Source organism: Fusarium keratoplasticum, chromosome 6, assembly GCF_025433545.1.
Source record: "Fusarium keratoplasticum isolate Fu6.1 chromosome 6, whole genome shotgun sequence".
Lineage (NCBI taxonomy): Eukaryota > Fungi > Ascomycota > Sordariomycetes > Hypocreales > Nectriaceae > Fusarium > Fusarium keratoplasticum.
In genome coordinates this window covers 3447257-3465634 of record NC_070534.1, presented here as the reverse complement: position 1 = coordinate 3465634, position 18378 = coordinate 3447257, and the positions used below count along the sequence as shown (strand labels likewise).

The following is an 18378-nucleotide window of genomic DNA, read 5'->3' as shown; positions in this document are numbered from 1 at the left end:
ATCCATGGGGATCACCTGAAGAAATTCGTGAAGGACGAAAATGGCTGGTGGGAAGGGGAGTCAGATGAAGAGGAAGTCCTCAAGAAGCTCAAAGAGGAGAAAGAAAGTTCAGAGGGAAGCGGAGACAAAGAGAACATGCGGGTAACGAGAAGCAAGAAAGCAGCGAATGATCAAATGGTTGATCAAGCAAGCGATGATGGAAGTGAGGAGGAAGATAGTGGGGAGGAGGATCTTGGCGAAAAAAAGTGAGATGCCATACCCGAGGAGAAACACTCCAGTACGCATAGAAGTGCAACTTCCAGGCCTCACTGCTGAGCAAGCTGCTCAGTATGAAAGCCTCTGAAATGAAACGAAGAGGAAAGAGGGGTGGCACTAGAAACCTGTGAGGATCCTTAGGTTTCTAGTGGGGGAGGACGAGACGGAGGAGAAAGTTTTAGTACCACAACACAACCACCGGAATGTTCAACAAATCCGGGCATTCATTTTACGAGAGACACACAGATCATTTGATCAGACACCAGAGACACCGCCCAAGACACAGAGGACGCTGTCCAGGACAGGCGGGACACTGCAAGAGACAACCGCGACACAGTCCACGACAATTCAGACGCAACACTCGAATTTATTGTTCATTGAGAAATAAGCTCGACACAAAGCCCGCAGAAGACAACCAAAACTAGACAAAGGACTCGACAGGGAGATTGGGAACAGATGGAGGCAAATGATCAATTGAAAGCAACTATGGACACAAAGCCAGACCCTACCATTGGTCAAGCAAAAACGACAACTCCTTACCACGCTCAAAATTCATCCCTCAGCGGGAAAGCTCCTAGGACCCAAAATCCAACCCCTTCCAGAACCCAGAAGGGTCAGCCTTCTCATCAAGAGCCAGTTGGCGCATCCCCTGGAGAAGCTGACGGTCCTGCTCTTGATTCCCATCCTCGGAAGGGTACAGGCAGGAAATGCGAGGACAAGACACCCGATTCAATTGATCAATTCCAACCTCATCGGACGAATCCTTTGGAGTATCCTTCCCCTGCAGAGGCCAGTCCAAAGGACCCTCAGTGGCGGATTTTGGCTGGTACCCAGGCAGAAACTCCCACTCGCAAGGCTTCTGGTGCCAAACGCAGTTGGCACACTTCCCGCCCATGAAACCCTTGATCGAGACGCAAGATGAGAAGGGGTAAAGGATATGCTCCTTGTTCCAGCTGATGTTGGTCAAGTAGGACTGGCAGCAGTGTCGACAGAAGATGGGGTTGCGGAACCCGAGGAGGGCGATCCCAAGAGCTTTCCGGTGCTCTGGGCGAGTGATCAATTGCTTGAAGAACCATCCACGGGGATGGGCAAAGTCGGCAGGGATGTAGATGGTCTGGAGGGAACGATTCGGTATCAGCGAAATGAGCTCTCTCATGACAGCATCGGGAGCGCCGCAGCGCTCAAAGAAACGTTTCGCGATGGCCTTTGGGTTCTCACGGCCCGTGTCGTCAAAAGCGAGCTCGACATACAGAGGGAAGCCATCTCGGTCAAGGGCGAAGCGAGAACAGATCCAGACCCTGAGGCACTCGTGGACCTGTTTGATCATTTGGTCAGAAAGGCTATCGAGAGCAGAGAGGATACGGGAACTAGCCCTGGGGAGGTTGGCCGTCTGGGCCTCTGCAGGAGTCACCTTGAAACCGCCACGGTCACTCCACTGAGAGGAGGTGCCCCTCTGGAAGTCAGTGTGAGAGAGCTGAGGCCGAGCGAGAGTCCGAATGTTGGGAAGGACGTTCCGTCGCTTGTTGGCGAGGATCTCGTGAGGAGTCTGTGCAGACATGGTGAATCGATTGATCAAAAGCGCAGGCAAGAGTGGTGAAGTTGAAAGAGAGGAGAATGAGAAAATGAGGAGCACACAAGAGTTATATGCGTGTAAGGTCAAAATGTGTGAAGTAAGAGGAGCGGCGTGTTCAGGTGACCTCTGAGTGGAAGGCTGTGATTCACAGTCGCCCTCTGCACACAACAAAAGAGCTGGACAGCCTCACAAGAGGAGAACAACACACCAGCCTTCTTTCACACCTCGCACACAAACCGACCCTTCATTCACTTTCCTCGAGACACAAAGACACATCCCGCTCCTTGTTCACAATCACCCGCGCCGACCATTTGATCAGAACACAAAGCCTCCTTTCTGCCTGTTCAAGAGCACGCATCTACTCCCTTGACGAAACAACATTCTTTATCCAACAACAGCGAGATCAGCGCAGACCAGTGACCGACCTTGGGATTAGCCCTTCGCACCCCGGAACCGATGAGCTTAAAAGACCGATCGACCGCCTTTCCATTTGATCATACGAAGCGCAACTACACGAGAACCACACACTGCGCATACCACACACGAATCAACGAAAAGACCTTCCCACAGCGACAACTCTACACCCTCGAGTACACTTTGAACCTTCAAGATGCCTCCACTCACGCAACCAACCGTCTTCTTCGCCCCCGTTGACCACTCGCGGTTCATGAAGAAAGGGAAGATGGCCTACCTAGTGGCTCGGGTCAATCACTTTGGAGGAGCAGGAAGCTTCCTCGAGAAGAATGAGACCAGCCCTGATACGATCGAGAAGTTGTATGAATCTGAGCAGCCGCCCTTCTTTCAGCCACGACAGGAATGGGACCACTGGGACTCTGCCACCTTCGAATACCCCAGTACAACAGACGATCGCCAATTGATCAAATCAAAGCTCGGAAAGGATGAGCTCCAGAGGAACTACTTCAACAATCCCACCTACAATGTGTCATGGGGGGAACATGCGCTAGCTCTGTGGCGCTTACACCAGGACCTGGAGAAGGACGGAGAGATGCTCCTGAATGACTCGATCTCAGCGGTACTGCGAATGCTTGGGAATGGCCTCGAAAAGGTCGTTACAGTTGCACGATACGAAATCGACATCCAAGCGAAGAAGCCAGAATACAACTCCGACTGGGAGGAGCCTTCGCCATTCCTCCCCGATGACTACGAGAGAGTGCCAACAAACCATGACATGGGTTTTGGAGGGATTCGGAGGTGGCGTGAAGCCTGCAGAGGGAAAAGATTCTTTGTGGGATTTTTCAGGTTCAGGTACAACAAGCACTTCACCACATTCATATGGGACAGGGTCAGGGGCGACTTCTATCACTTCGATACTGTATCAACTGATCAGAAGCTCCGTGCAAAGCTCGCCTCCATCGCCTGGCGAGAACACCTTGCAAGCGCCGGTCAACCATACCACTTCAACTTCCATTCTATTCCCTTGACTCCACAGAGAGGGGGATGGGAATGCGGTCTCCTCAGCACGTTCTGCCTCTTTCAAACCCTTAGAGGGCTCGTGGGAGTGACTTCAAGCGAGTTGGCCACGATTTGTCCCCCCACAGCCTTGAACATTGACGGGAACGAGGTAGTACCCTCGCAACCATTTGATCTATTGGTCCGTGACTGGCTACCGGACTCGTGGACTAAGGGGGGAAAGCCCAGAGACATCCTATACAATGACAACTTGGATGGGATTCAGGGCATCTACCAGACTATGATCTTTGACGAGCTGGGGATCAAGGACGGTTACTTCTGGCGCAAGAGCACCCGCAGCAAGGTCTTTGTAAAGCGGCAATCCCTCTACGCGGATGTGATCAATTACAGTCCGGTCGAGTTCGCTCAGACGGTGTCCCGAGACCAGCTTTACACCGACTGGGGGAGGATATGTGCCGGCAGATGTGAGGGATATCAGCCACATTAGCAACTGGCAATCCCACCGACTGATCTCAATTCCCCGGGCCGGTCTAGGCAATACGGTGGAAATTCCCCAAGGGCCAGGGCCATTTGCAGTCCTCAACTCCGAGTCGCATTTCCTGACCTCCCTGCGCAACTGATCAAATGGTATACCGACCGAGGCGTGGAGATCACGGACAATTTCCCTATCTACCAAGAGGGGGTAGTCGTCCCGACTGACGACGATGAGCCCGACCCAAAGACGAAGAAGCCGATGAAGAAGTCGGTCGGCCCAAGACCCAGGGTTCAGAAGCAAGCCGACAAATCCTCGACTCCTGCACCTCCTGATCAGAAGGATCAGCCTTGGACCCCAAGCAAGCCCCTCAGTAATCTATCCCTGGGGACTCCGAAGCGGCCACGACCTTCGTCGAACAGTGGCTCCGAGTACCAGCAGACCGGGAGCCCCTCCTCATCTGAGGGTGTGGAAGACACGACTACGGGACAGAAGCCACCAGGTCCGTCTGATCAAATGATAATTGACTACGGATGGGGCCAAACTAGAGACGGGCGTCCCTTTGTTGTCGAAGAAGGACCTTACGTCCGCGGAGCCGAAGATTTCATTTGCTCAGACTACGAGACCGATGAGGAAGCTGCATCAAAGCGGAAGGCGATTGGGGCGGGGACAAAGATCATGTCAGTCAACCCAGGGGGAAAAAGAGTTGGCTCGGCATGGTGCGTGGCCGGCCTACGCAACGATTGCTGACCGGCAATTACGCTACTCACCTCCCTGGCGGGATGGTGAGACCCTCGCAGTGGGACGAGATTCTGGCCACTGCCGCCCAGCCTTGGACACCTGCTGCGGTGTCAAAAAGAGAGCCGAGACGAGAGGATGAAGAAACGGCAGAAGAGCAGGGACACTTGATCAATTGATCTGGAATGGTCATGTGGCGGGCGCGGCGCTGGGTGAGGCGCAATGGGAACAACACGTGAAGTAGGGGGGGGGATAAGTTTGACGAGGCTTTTGGGACCGTGAGGACAGGTGTCAAAGCCTCGTGGGGAGCTGTGAGTTGGGGAAAATGAGTGCTAAGCCGTTTTGGGCCGTTGGGCAATTTCTTGTACGTAGAAAAAGGTCAGAGGCCGCGGCCTCTGATCATCATCATCATCTTCATCGATCATGACGAGAAAGGGGAGCTTCAGGCTTTCTTCCTCGGCGTAATCATTATTGCTATCAATTGATCATTTGCCCTTACTATTTTCTATGTTATTGAGATCACGAGACAGTGTGTGAGATCCCTCTTTTGAAAGGTCACGAAAGGAATTCGCGAAGATCTGGCTGTGTGGTGTGGTGTGTTCTGTTTCTCCAACAAAGTATAGGGCATATTAGCTTCCTCGTTTAAGAATTCCACGGAAGAAGCAAGGATATATAACTCATGGGTTTTATGTGAAACCTATTTGGATATATAATTAGTCATCACGGCATTAGGAGTAATAAAAGGGTTAAGATTAAAACGCACTAACGGAAGGATAGGAAGACTAGGGTATATAGGTCTTAGGGATAAGACCTAACGGGGGGGAGACATTATGTTACGACCTCCGCGGCTACGTCACGTGGTCTCTATAGAACCCCAGGCCCCATGGACCTATTAGACGAGGACTAATAATATATGGGAACGACGTCGGCCTAGGACCAACGCGGTCTAGGAACGACAGCGGTCTAACTCATGATCGGTTTAATACAACGCACTTAAGTATATAGACCATACTTATTATACTTTCATATATATTAGCTACCTCAGCTATTAATATAACTTAGTTACACTCAATACCTTGAGCATATTACTAGACGTGACTATACCCCTTGTTTAAGATAACGCCAATAACCCTCTGCTAATATAAACCCAGTATGACCGGTTTATCCCTTGGGAAAGATACGATCGTTATAAATACTATATAGCTTTATCTTTAAATTATAGTAACTATATAGCCTTATTTATAGCCTTATTCTACTAGGCTAATTTAGCTCTTAACCTAGGCCTTTTTTACCTCTATTAAACTAAGCGCATTCTATATTACTGCATTCCTTACTTCTTTAAATATCGCGATCGCCCTCATGGCATAAGGTATATTATATACTTCTTTAATAACCTCTAAGTAGTTACTAATAGCCCTCTCTAGATCCTCTAACCCGGCTGCCTATAATATAATAGAAAGGTGCCTCGTAGAATCCTTATAAAGAAGCTCCTTTAATTCCTCCGCTATGATTATACCCTAGCCCTTTGACTTCTTCCTTAATAATAATAAAGTCTATATATAATACTTAGAGATAACGGTATATTATTACTCTCATAGGCATATAGAAGAAGGAGTTAACCTTATTACTAGCGTATAAGATATGCGAGGCGATATAGGAATTAGTTATAAATCCCCTCCTTTAAGTAAAAAGTCGGGAAGTTATAAGGAATTAGGAAGTTAACTCTGTGGCTAACTCTGCGGTAGATTATTTAGTCTATTCCTTGCCTCCTTTTTAATATTAATTTTAATTTTATCCTCTTTTTCCTCTTTTTCTTCTTTATTATTATTAGCTATTAGGGCATCTAAATCTTAAGCTTTTGCTGCACTTCTTATGTGCCCTCCTTATCCCTGCTTATCTATCGCTATAGTAATAAAATGACCTGCCGGCAGGTTATCTAAGAAGATCTCCCCTTATAAATTAAAGGAGATATAAGGACTAATAAGAAGTCTATCGCTAATAACTTTATTCCTATAATAAGGATTCCTATCCCTAACCTTCTTAGCATTAAATCGACTTATATAAAGCCGCCTAATATCTTTATTATACTCTATGCCCGAGAGGTTAGTAATATTATGAAAAATATACTAAAATCCCTTTAGATTCCTTAGCTTATTCTTTAATATCTTATATCCCTATATATTAGACCCCTATCTCTCTTAGAAGCCGGGAATAAAGCTCTCTAATATATATTAATATAATATAACTTTATTTATATTTAATTTGCTATCTTAATAAGCCTCTAGGAGCTTCTAAAAGAAATATAATATCTACTTATTAGTCTAATACTAGCCCCGATTATTATAAAGCTATAACTTGGCCGGCTATGTGCTTAGATCGCGAGGGTAGGTAGGCGGCATCTCTGATTCCTCTTATATAGCCGGTAGCGATTAAGGACCTCGTCGGGATTACCGACGGGCTCGTAAGAGCGGCATCTCTTCGATTTAGGTATATTTTCTATAAGAATCGTAGGAATAATACTCTTCTTCTCGAAAATTACGTCTTAAAGTATTAAAATTAAGCTTTAAATGCGATATGTTTACCTCCTTAAGATCATAGCCGTAATAACTTCACTATGACCCTCTGGCACGTGGGGCAGGGCGGTCAGAGCCATCGCCGGTTGAGGAATAGCTATGAATATGACGGGGTTTTGGGTATAAGACGGTGGCTGCGCTAATTTTATGCGATAGGATATCTTTCCTGATAACCGGGATCAGTCAGAACCCAGTCCCTGATCTGGGCCTTAACAGCATCATCACCATTCGATCTTACTACTCGGTCTTCGGCGACATTGCTTCCATGTGGAACCAGGTCTCGCGATCGTCCGTCTTCCCAGGACTGCATATTGTCGACCAAATTTCCTCTTTCGACCCAAGAGAAGACTCTAGCATGATCCGCAGGAGAGCAAGTGAGCTTCAAGAGTGGTCAAAAAGAGCAATCGACGATATTACGAGGAAGGCGAAGGACGTAAGAGATTTCAAGTTCCTCATTCCATCAGTAGGCTAACGCATTTACAGAGACAATCCAAGATCATAAACGCTATGGAGTCACGCGTAGCCGAGATCGGCGAGAATACCAAGAGGCTTCCATCTGCTGTACCCGAGATCTCCAAGGCTATAACTTCTGGAGCAGAGACAGCTCAGAGAGCTGCTCAGCAAGGGATTCAAACAGAAGCAGACCAAAGCCTTCTGATGAAGCCGCTCGCCACTCGGGACGCATTCTGAGAAGCGGACGAACACCGTTGAGGGGGCAGTGGACTCGGGTTTAATTGCTGGATGGGCGATGTTAAGCATTGGGTAAGGGGGATCATATTCCACCAAGTCTATCATTCAAGTTTGACAATCTGATCTATATTTTTGCAACGGATTGGAGCATTGCGAAAACCGAGCTTTCGAGTTGCTGTGAATACGACCATCTCATACAAGCCACACCATCTCCCATCTCCTGTTTGTCAGCTGATCCCATTCGTGCTCCCAGAACCATACATGACCGATCCTCGATCTTCCACCGCTTGAGTGTTTCTTAACCAATAGCACGCTAAGTCGGCCCTGCTCTCGGCCTCTATCTAAGCTATCTCGTCCAATGACGATGCATTCGACCCGCCTCCTCAAGCGATCTTCTGCCTTCGTTCCCTTCCAGTCCTTGATGAACTCCGGATACTGGTCCCAGATGACGTCCATTTGTGTATCTTCATCTACCCACAAGCCATAGATGTCCTCCCAGTCGCTATCCTCGGGCACTCTCGTGTCTTTCTCAAACGAGAGTTCCGCGATGCTAGTCCACAGAGTTAACAGCGAGAACTGTGTCTCAGGTACCAACAGCGCGGCAGGTATGTCCTTCAGACTGACCTCAGCGCCTGTATCTCCTCTCCAAACGGGGTTCTTCCATCGCGACGGCTCGTATGCAGCTTGCGAAGGTTTTCCTTTGTGGGGAATGTGCTGCAGAACAAGACTGTCTTCCCCCGTGCCGCTGCTCACAATGTGATAGAACTCCAAGCCTGCAGTGGGACCCACGAAATCGCTAGGCTCGGTCCAGATCTCCCCTACCCAGCCAACCCACGACCAGCTAGGGAAACATGCCTGGACTGTCTTGACTCCTCCACTCTCATCGCCGCCTCCGACCTCGATACGACATCGTCCCGTCCGCTGATGCGGCCGTTGTAGACAGCACGGCCAGGCAATCGTGACAGCAAAAAACTCTTTAGGCAAGCCCCAGAGGAACTCGAACCCAGTTACCTCTGTCACAGCCCTCAAGACGCCTCCTATCGCGTCGAGACCGTCATTCTCGTTGGTAAGATCCCGCTTCAAGTAGTTACCCACAAGTGTTTGGTAGGTCATGTCGAAACTCTTTGCTGAGGACGGATTCCAAAGATCCTGTAAGAGATGGCTATCAAATGCCGGATCGTAAATGACAGTTTGTTTCTTCTCACGCCATTGAGGAAGTTCCCAACATGCATCTTCTCGCCAAGTTGCTTGTCTACATTCCCAATACACTTGTTCGGGAGTGAAGATAAGCCAACGCTGTGAGAGCATAGCCTCTTGATAGGTCCATCCGCGCGTGAACCAACAAGAGTCTCCGACGAGTTCGCGGCTTGTTCGTATCGGTTCATGCGTTTGAACAAGCCATGTGGGCTCGTCTTCATTGTCTTGGTCGCCTTCGATCGAGAATGGCTCCTCTTGTTGAACCCGCGTTCCGGCTCGGACACCCGGTAAACCACTGAATGCATTGTCTCCTGCTGCATTGACAATAGTAAGAGTTGCACGTCCGTAGATGATGTCCATGCGCGGCACAAAGTGCATCTTGTCAGTAACCGAATCTTGGATGATGCACAGGCTATCAGTCCAAAGATACTTCTCTCCGACACCTCTCGTAACATCGATCGCATCTGCAATGGTCTCCGGGATCCACGATGCCTTCAAAGCGCCCTCCTTTTTAAGCTCCTCAAGCGTAGCCTCTGTCAGCGTGCGAAATCGCTTTTTGCCCCAGACGTAACTTATCGCTACCCATGAGACTTTCTTGATGTCTTCCACCTCGACTATAGAGTATGTCTTGACGTCGATGAGTCGGATAAACCGCAGAGATCTTGATCCGAGTGGAATTCGTCCAGGCTGACAATTTCCATCGTGAGTCGCATCGCAGAAACCCTTCCACTTTCGAAACAGACGCAAGTCCGCCACAAGAGGCCGTCTCCTCCCAATGTACGGTTCTGTATCCGGCCACGATAGCGGGTCATCAACGTCAACGTGGCGGTTATTGGTGTCAAAAATGTCGGCCACCCTCAAAATGCTCTCGTTGCACTTTTGAAACTTGACCTCAGGCTCAAGCCATTCCTCTGAGTCATCAGGATCTTGCACTCGAATCCTTACCCGAAGAATCGACAGAGTTCCTCCCGTATATGTTTCATCAGATGTGTCTTCTTCATAAAGTCTCCATTTCTCCGAAAGCTCCGTCGGCCAAATGGTGACACCCGATGTCGATAGGTCTATGCGGTCGAGAGAACCGTACTTCTCTGTGGCCCATTTCTCAAAAGCCGACCAAATCTTTTCACAGAGAAGGCAAGTATCCATGGATTCTTTGATGTCAGACAACGTTTGTGGCTGCCTTCTCGCTGACAAGCGATTTTCCCCGCCTTGGTCACTTTCTTCTTCTTCCGTGATTTCTTCAGCATCGCTTTCCGTTATGTAATCTTCGTTTCCATCTTCCATATCCAAGTCGAGGGATCTCTCTGCATCCGGATGCTCATCAGAGCTGGTAGGATGCAGTCAGCACAAGAGTTATCTTGCTCATTGGGTTTTGAAACAGGCATACCCTTCATCATCGGGTTGGATAGAGCCAAGGGACGACTCCACGTATCCAATCTCATGCATCCCGGCACGGGTACAGAACGTGCAAAATTTCGACATCGCAAGTGTGGTCTTGAGTCTCTTGGCCTTGGGAGATACCATGTGAGCCATTTCTGGCCAGTTAGAGTTGAAAATTCGATGCGGGCAAAGATACAGAGCGCTTGATTCAGAAGCGGGTTTTGAGCTTGCAACAAGATTTTACCAAGAGTTAATAGTGTAGAATAAGGAAATTAAGGTCAAAACGTTGGGTCCCAGGTCATGAAGATGAAGGTCGGGGAAGAGATGCGGGCACGAATATGATCCTATGATATCTTGACAGGTGGGTCAGGCTCACTGTTGTGTGACAAGGCTGCCTGGTTCAACGAACGGAGCATCGCCAGTTGAGTTATCTCAATTGGCAGTGAAGCTTTAGTTTACTTCATTCACTCTTCGCTCGTTGCTGGCAAACAACACCATGCAACACAGTCAAATGAGAGCTGAGGAGTCAGTGCTCTTAAATAAACGCTTACGGCCATTTTCCAACTGCTTTATTTGCCGTTTTGGGAAGCGCACATAAAAAATGCGGGAAGCTCTTTATCAGGTTGTGTCAGTGCACGATGAGTTGACGGTGAATCACGGTCTCGACATTTTTCCATTTTCGCCTCAAACTTGGAGTTTCGCTCAAAACAGTAATTTAATAATGCCTTCCCATAATTTGCCAGATTTTTCCATTATAGGAAGAATTTAACAGCATCATAAGGTATAATCTCGACATTGTCTTTACCTTTCCCTTTTTTATCTTCACCCTTCCCTCTTTTTATCTCAACTTTGCATCTCAGCTGGTGATTGCACTTCAAAATTCCCTCTCGACAGTTCGTCCTTTTCGCACAAACCATCGTGCATCCACTTCACTCAATCATCCTCCCTTCCCAAGCGCTACCGTTTCGTGGACATCTCTCGAAGCCCCAGGACTCTCCATCCCATTCCCCGACTTCGTTGTTGCATCAACCAGCTTGTACGTCCAACTGCTCGAGTGTACGACTTTGCTAACTAGTTGAACAGCTCATCCATCCTCCCTCAACTAGATCCACGCCGCAAGTCTTGACAACCACCATCATGCATGTTCAAAGCAAGGTAAGCTGCAGAACCCCAACACTTGATCATCACCACTAACAACACCAGTACGAGATGCATTTTCCCTTCTTGCGTCTCCCCAGGGAGATACAGGACGAGATCATCAAGTATCTCCTGCCGGGCATGATCCTCCCAACGACCGAAGAACCTCGATGGACCAAAGACAGATGGGGCTTCCCAGGGACCTTGGAGCCTGTTGAGCACATCAACTGTGCCTATCTTCGTGGTTCCTGCAGACCAATCAGGGACATTGTCGACAGAATCCGGCCTATCAAGTCAACCCGCGGCTTCCACTTCGACCCGAAGCGCGATACTCTCAAAGTTTGGCAGATGCAGCTCCCCGACCCAGACCCCTACGACGAAGGGCACTGGGGCCGGTCGATACCAGTTCGCAAGCTCCTCACAGTCTTCCCATACGCACTGAACCCGTATAGCGACGTGTCAACCGGAGTGTCCGACCCAGCATGGAACGATGAGCACTTCGACACGGACCTCGACTTGTCGTTTTTGCCCATGATTGAGGAGGTGACCCTGGCCATCCAGTCTGCCGGGTAGGAATGGCACATAGAGGGGTTCCAGATGTATGGACCGGACGTTGTTGAGTCCAGAGGGCCCAATGACAACTGGGGCCGCGGGGGATATGCACACCTCCGTCTGCTTGCCGAAACCCATTTCTTTGCTCGAAGAATCCGAGGCAGCACGGGGTACCGCTGGAAAGGATGTGATGCCGACTTTTTCGATCCACTCGACATACTCGCCATGGATTCCACCCGTCTTTCCAGGAACGCACCCTACATCGGACTCCATGGATACAGCCGTGGAACATATTCACTGGGAGGCAACTGGCTAGGCTTCCGTTACTACACCGACACAGGGGAGGTCGAGTTTAGCCCTCTGTCTTTTTCCGAGATCAGCTCCGCAACCGACCGACAAGACACGCCCGAGCGCGAACCTGTGAATGGACGCGATGCGCAACTGGTTTCGCGAGTGTGGATAATCCGTCCCGGAAGACCAGCTCCTCCTGTTCAGCCACACCATTGCTGGATCAAGGTGAAGAAGTGGGAAGTGGGTGATCCAGACTGGGTTTGGCAAGTGGAAACCACTTGGAAGATGGTCAGAGGGATGCTCTCCTGCTACACCAAAATTGACCGAGGTCACGGTCTTCATGTCAAAGACTACGAGAGCATTGTCAGCTCTAAGAACTGGAAGTTGTCATGGTCTTGCAAGGAGACAACTGAGGGGGCTGAGAGGCTGGGAAAGCTGGGACTCTTGCTGGTTTCAGAGAAGATAGCCAGCTCCCAGGTACTGATGGATGACTTTGTTGCTCAATCCATCTCACATGCTGGCGTCCTTGTGATTTGGCATGGTGATAGGTTGTTCGTAGGCAGGCAGGCGGTTTATCAAACGAGACACCAGTGCAGAGGATTAATTAGCTTATCCTACCCTAAGGACAGTCAAGAAAGGATCATAAGAATTATAAAATAATAAATAACAAAGATCTAAATATTGATTTCTATTATGCTCTTATTTTACTCATTTTACTGTATTCTTTATTCATTCTATTCAAGAGAGTTCAGTATCTTTGCCGTTCTGTTGTCTCGTTGGTCTGTCGACCCGCGTGGTGGTGGACATACTACGGTATCAGGCATAAAGTATGTTAGCTCGCCCCACAACATTTAGGTCACTCAACAGGCGGCCTTTTATTTACTTCCCTTAAAAACAGTATTTTATTCTTAAATTTATCTACCTATAACTAACGCATCTTAGACATAATTTACTAAACTACCTATCTACTAAGAAGAGAGGTCCCCCTAGTAGTAGCTATATTTTATCATATTATTAGAGGGTAGAGAAAAATTATCCTGAAGGTGAGAAAAAATATCCGAGGTACATCTATGATGTGGGGCGAGCTAACATACTTTATGCCTCCTACCATAGTATCTAGCCAGATGCACGAACGGAGATGGAGTATACGCAAGATGAACAAGGATTTGATTCTTTTAACCCTCCTCTACCACTCTAAAATGACTTTTCAAAGACCCAGCATGCCAGTTCCGTGGCGAAGCCCTCCGGCACGACGGCCATTCCTTGCAGAACGCTAACAACAATTCCCAAGCGACAAAGTTTCATAAAGTCCGTAGCTCCCATCGCGGAGCAGATCATCCACCAAGATCAGTCTACAGCGAGCTCTTGGCAGCCTCAACCCGCTTCTGGGCTAGACCACCCAGCTTCTCGGCAGCGGCACCGAGGCTCCGAGGGTCAGCACCCCGGATCATGGCCTGGCCGTTGACGGCGACCTGGTTTCCCTCCTTGAAGAAGAGAAAGGTGGGCATGGCGGTGACGCCGTAGGTGCGAGCGGCGTCCTGGACGTGGTCGACGTTGACCTTTGCGAAGGCGAGGACGTCGGGGACGCTGTGCTTGGTGGCGAGGGTCTCAAAGACGGGGGCGATGGCCTTGCAGGGGGGGCACCAGTCGGCAAAGAAGTCGACGGCGACGTAGGTTGTCGAGTTGAGCAGGGATTGGAGCTCCTCGGATGAGTTGATGTGGTGGATCATTTTGGCTGTTGACGGCGGCGTGTGAAGAGGTCTAAGCGGTATCTTTTGTTTGGGGGATGAAGAGTTCGATGCTTCTTTTCGAAGAGGACTTTCTTGCGATTTCTTGGCTTGATTCTTGGATTGTTGAGGCCTTCAACTTGTTTATATTTTCCCCTCGGCAAATGCATGGATCACGGCAGAATCCCGCAGACCAGCTTTGAAATCCCGAGTCCACGTGACGTTACGCCATTTACGCAGCTGATTCCTCATTCTGGCTGCGTAAGCCACAGCTAACAGCCACAGTGGTCATTATGTAAGGATGCGGCAGCCGTGGCGCATTGCCAAATGATTTGTGATCTTAGTCAGCTGTCGGCGAACAGATTTGAAAGAACGCCGAATGATTCCAGAACCACCAGCAATTGATACGGGAGCAATCTCTATCCATGGGGAAGATAGGGCAACTAAATAAATTCAGCTAGCCTTATCGCATTTATTGACTACGCATGTCAAATCACGCCACCTTTCTTTCAATTAGTATGATCTGACGGCGCAACTATCTCTTGCGGCATGTCACTCTCATTTCTACTGAAATACCCTAGACCATTCTGCCACTTTTTGTCCGACTCAATGAGGTCCCAACCTGTCTACATCTCGTGTGGCTCCCCTCCTGAAACCCTCGCTTCTGACAGACTTGACAAATGACAGATCCGGGGAGCGCTTCCGTGTGCATCCCCCTCATTCTTATCACATCGTGACAAATGGTAACGGTAACGCAACGGCAAACCCACCTGAGAGGAGTAACAGGGAGGCCACTTTATAACCTTGCCGTGCGGGAAACCCACGATGCCCCCTCAAAGAAGGCGAAAAAAAGGCACGAGACCCGTCGCGACAGGCACGACAGACGAATTGATGTGTCGTCAATGACATGTCTGCTCTAGACCCCAAGATGGCCCGGATCAAAGCTCCGCCGCAAAGAGATTGGGTTTTGCTAGCCTCGGATCAAAGTTGCCAGACACCTGGCGCTAGTTGACCCCATCACGGACATGATTTCCGCTAAGAAATAGTCGATTTGCACAGAAGACGATGCATTGCAATAGATCGATCAGGTATGAGACGGAGACGGGAACGCGTGACGGCGATTTGAGTTTTTTTGTCGCAAGAAGAAATAGGGGGCAGGAATTATAAGGGGATCTGACACAACCAGTTACAAATGGCCCGCCAAGGTGTTTCCATTTGTCCACTAAAAGTCAGCATTATCACTGAGAGATATAGTGGGAATGGTCCATCGTCTTGCGGCGCAGAATGACGTGCCCCCTCTGGTTGGACAAGGGAGCTCGGCTGTCCCTAATCGGCAGGTGGGGAGCCGCAAAAGGGAAATGCTTGCGTCGGGCTGAGAGAGAGGCAAGGCAAGGTTGTCCGCGGATCGCTTCCAAGACGTTACCCTCCGTCGGTACCGTCGTAGACAAGAACGGTGGCTTCGGCGGATGACTCGGACCTTTAAGGGACATTCTCCCGCGACCAAGACGAGCCTGCAGCATGTAGAAACGGCTACCGCAAGCCACTAGAAGGCTATACAGCGCATGATAAAGATATCCGTTCAGGGCCACCGTCGTCTTGTCGCTACCCCTGTGGCCTGCAGGCTTTGTCTCCGAGAGGTCCAAGAGCCCAGACCCCTCTTGGTAGGTCGAATCGAAATCTCGCGCGCCGAGGCACGCCACATGGGCGTTGGCCAAGGCCTTGTAGCGTCCCCACGTGGTGGAGAAAGTTATTGTGGAGCGATTTACTCGAGTCAGCAGTCGCCCGGCCAGAGTTCCCGAGTCAGTCAGTCCACAAGAGAGTTAGGAGGTTCGAGAGAAGGTCAAAGCAAAGCGAAGCCACAAGGGTGTGTGTGTGTGTGCTTGTGCTTGTGCAGCGGAATTTATGCCGTACCTACGTAAAGATACTCGAGTGCTTTGACATTCATATCGCGGAAAGGGGCCAGACAGATAGAGATGACAAGATAACAAAGATGGTCACATCTCAACATGCAACAAATGCTTCCATTTTTCTTCTCTGCCTTTGCCACCCCGTAAGCCATGTCGCCACCCTGGCCCTCGACATGCTGCACTCGAGCAAATCTGTTGGTTCGTCGGCCTGTAGCCGACCGTCAAGGAACTCGCGGGACGCCTCTGCCCATTGGCCAACCCGAGGTCCGTGGCGCCCACGGCTTGATTCGGTTGACGGAGCAGAGAACGTGGCACCATGTCTCGCTGAGCCGCGATAGCGTTCTTTTTGCTTTCTTCCTTGTCTTTTACCCCTGGGCCCTGGCCTGTACCGTTCCTGTGGGACGGGGCAAGACGTCCGCGCAGCCCCGGCCCATTCACAGCTCGCGATTATCGGCCGAGGACTGGTGATGTGCCCAGTCAAATGCGAGTCTGGAAGCTCCAGAAGCCCAGCTCTGGCGTCCAAGCTAAGCGGACTAGTGAAGAGCTGGACTGGCCGGATCAAGGAAAGCCCCTGAAGGTCCTGCACCCCATCCCAAATAAAAAGTAATGAGGCCATCCCTCTTCCTCGCCCACCCCCGCGTTGCTTGCTTTGCGCATTTCCTTTTCCTCCTCAAAGAAACAGTGTCTTTGCGGAGAAAGGACGAGGCCATGCGTCGTGGTAGCATCGTCAACCCTCACTGACGCGACACACCCGCCGATCCCCCTCCTTTTTCCGAATCGATACCCCGTTGATGATCGCAATATTGTCGAGTCAAGAGTTTTTTTGATCGTTCCTTTCGTAACTACCAAACCATGTCGGCCTTTGTGACAGAGATATGGACGTGGTATGCGTTGACGTGGGTGATTGTCATCTGTAGGATGTACGTGAGACATTGAGCCTCCTTCCACTGTATTACCTAGCTAACCATGGCTTGCGCAGGATATCACGACGCATGCTACTCGGATCCATCAAGAAGCTCCAAGTTGAAGACTACCTGATGCTATTTGCCATGGTCCGTCCGCCCCTCCGATCGAATGCGCGAAAGCGAATCCTCCCCTGTTCTAACACGCCGAAATAGATCACCGACACGGTCCTCATGGTCGGCATGTCGATTGTCTCTCGGACGAGCAGCAACCTCATCGATCCCAACGATAAGCACGTCATGTCCCAGGCAGAGATCGATGAGCGAGTCCGCGGATCCAAATGGGTTCTCGTGGTTGAGCAGATGCAGATCATCACCATCTGGACGATGAAGTACTGCTTGCTGCTCATGTACAACCGACTTACGTACGTGATCTGTGTGACGTTTCCTTTGAGGAATTGCGACCCTAACGTTCTGTAGGATGAGTTTGCGACAAAACATTGCCGTCAAGTTTGTCGCCGGCTATGTCACACTCGGACTTGTTCTTATGGAGATTCTCTACCTTGGAGTTTGGTGCCGACCCTTTAACCAGTTCTGGGCTGTGCCTCCCAAGAACAGTATGTGCCAAACATGGTCCTCTACGTGGGAGATCAATTGCTAACTGTCATCAGCACAATGCGCCACCCAGACAAACCATCTCATCGTCAACACCGTCCTCAACATCTCGTCCGATGTCATGATCATCCTGATCCCCATGCCCATCTTCCTCAAGTCCCAGTTGCCCCTGAAGCGCAAGCTCGTTCTCATTGGTGTCTTTGCCCTGGGTGCCTTTACAGTACGCCGTTCTACTCCCCTCTTATCTCCAACTATCCACTAACACTTCCCAGATCCTTTCCGCCATCCTTAGCAAGTTCTACAGCTTCAACGAACCCTTCGGCTCCAACTGGACCTTCTGGTATGTCCGAGAGTCGTCGACGGCCCTCCTCACCTCCAACCTTCCCTACATCTGGACCCTCCTCCGCCGTCTCTTCAACCTCGGCTCCTTCAACGGCTCGTCCTATGGCAAGCGCTCGACGAACCCGTCGACCGCCTTCCGATCCAACTTTACCAACCACCGCTCCGGCGTGCGCTCCCAGGTCAGGGCCGAAGGAGGCACCCTGCACCGCCTCGACAGCGAGGAGCAGATCAACGCCACCTACTCGATGCCTCTCAAGATCTACCAGAAGCACGAGGTCGAGATCAGCAGCGAAGAAGCTGGTCCCGAAGATCGACGAAGTCCTCCGGGTGTTGTCCCTCGCGACTTGGAGGGTCACAAAGACCTGAGCACACGTAGTTCATCACGCGACGACATGGAGACTGGCTCAGAGAGGTCAGCCGTGGGCGTCGTCAAGGTGTTCCACGGAGTATGAAACAAAGGGGAAATGAGGAACATTTCCGCCTACGGGATAAACTTGCGATTGTTTTGTTTTGTATAAGTGATTGAAACGTGAGGGTATCATAATGACTGGAATGGATACCCAATAATGTACAAATATGTTTAATACATAGACCCC

At 50.0% G+C, this 18378-nt stretch overlaps 6 protein-coding genes across 6 annotated transcripts; 4 read left to right on the top strand and 2 right to left on the bottom strand.

The window, feature by feature from the left end:
* Window positions 1–7226: 7226 nt before the first annotated feature.
* On the top strand, window positions 7227–7732 carry NCS57_00905700 (uncharacterized protein; the record flags this gene model as incomplete). The annotated part of the gene is made up of 2 exons (XM_053058845.1): window positions 7227–7475; window positions 7526–7732. Exons 1-2 carry the CDS (start codon window positions 7308–7310, stop codon window positions 7730–7732), a joined length of 375 nt encoding a protein of 124 aa, XP_052912676.1. The 5' UTR covers window positions 7227–7307.
* A 192-nt stretch (window positions 7733–7924) lies between these two features.
* On the bottom strand, window positions 7925–10462 carry NCS57_00905600 (HET domain-containing protein; the record flags this gene model as incomplete). The annotated part of the gene is made up of 2 exons (XM_053058844.1): window positions 7925–10256; window positions 10317–10462. The coding sequence occupies 2 exons, from the start codon at window positions 10460–10462 to the stop codon at window positions 7925–7927; spliced, it is 2478 nt and encodes an 825-aa protein (XP_052912675.1).
* Window positions 10463–11446: 984 nt separating this feature from the next.
* Window positions 11447–12019, top strand: NCS57_00905500 (uncharacterized protein; the record flags this gene model as incomplete). Its single annotated transcript, XM_053058843.1, has 2 exons — window positions 11447–11464; window positions 11513–12019. The coding sequence occupies 2 exons, from the start codon at window positions 11447–11449 to the stop codon at window positions 12017–12019; spliced, it is 525 nt and encodes a 174-aa protein (XP_052912674.1).
* Window positions 12020–12223: 204 nt separating this feature from the next.
* NCS57_00905400 (uncharacterized protein) lies at window positions 12224–13237 on the top strand (the record flags this gene model as incomplete). The annotated part of the gene is made up of 2 exons (XM_053058842.1): window positions 12224–12766; window positions 13232–13237. 2 exons carry the CDS (start codon window positions 12224–12226, stop codon window positions 13235–13237), a joined length of 549 nt encoding a protein of 182 aa, XP_052912673.1.
* A 404-nt stretch (window positions 13238–13641) lies between these two features.
* NCS57_00905300 (uncharacterized protein) lies at window positions 13642–14019 on the bottom strand (the record flags this gene model as incomplete). Its single annotated transcript, XM_053058841.1, has 1 exon — window positions 13642–14019. One exon carries the CDS (start codon window positions 14017–14019, stop codon window positions 13642–13644), a length of 378 nt encoding a protein of 125 aa, XP_052912672.1.
* A 2756-nt stretch (window positions 14020–16775) lies between these two features.
* NCS57_00905200 (uncharacterized protein) lies at window positions 16776–18234 on the top strand (the record flags this gene model as incomplete). The annotated part of the gene is made up of 6 exons (XM_053058840.1): window positions 16776–16843; window positions 16903–16975; window positions 17042–17250; window positions 17306–17442; window positions 17497–17660; window positions 17713–18234. The coding sequence occupies 6 exons, from the start codon at window positions 16776–16778 to the stop codon at window positions 18232–18234; spliced, it is 1173 nt and encodes a 390-aa protein (XP_052912671.1).
* Between the last annotated feature and the right edge of the window lie 144 nt (window positions 18235–18378).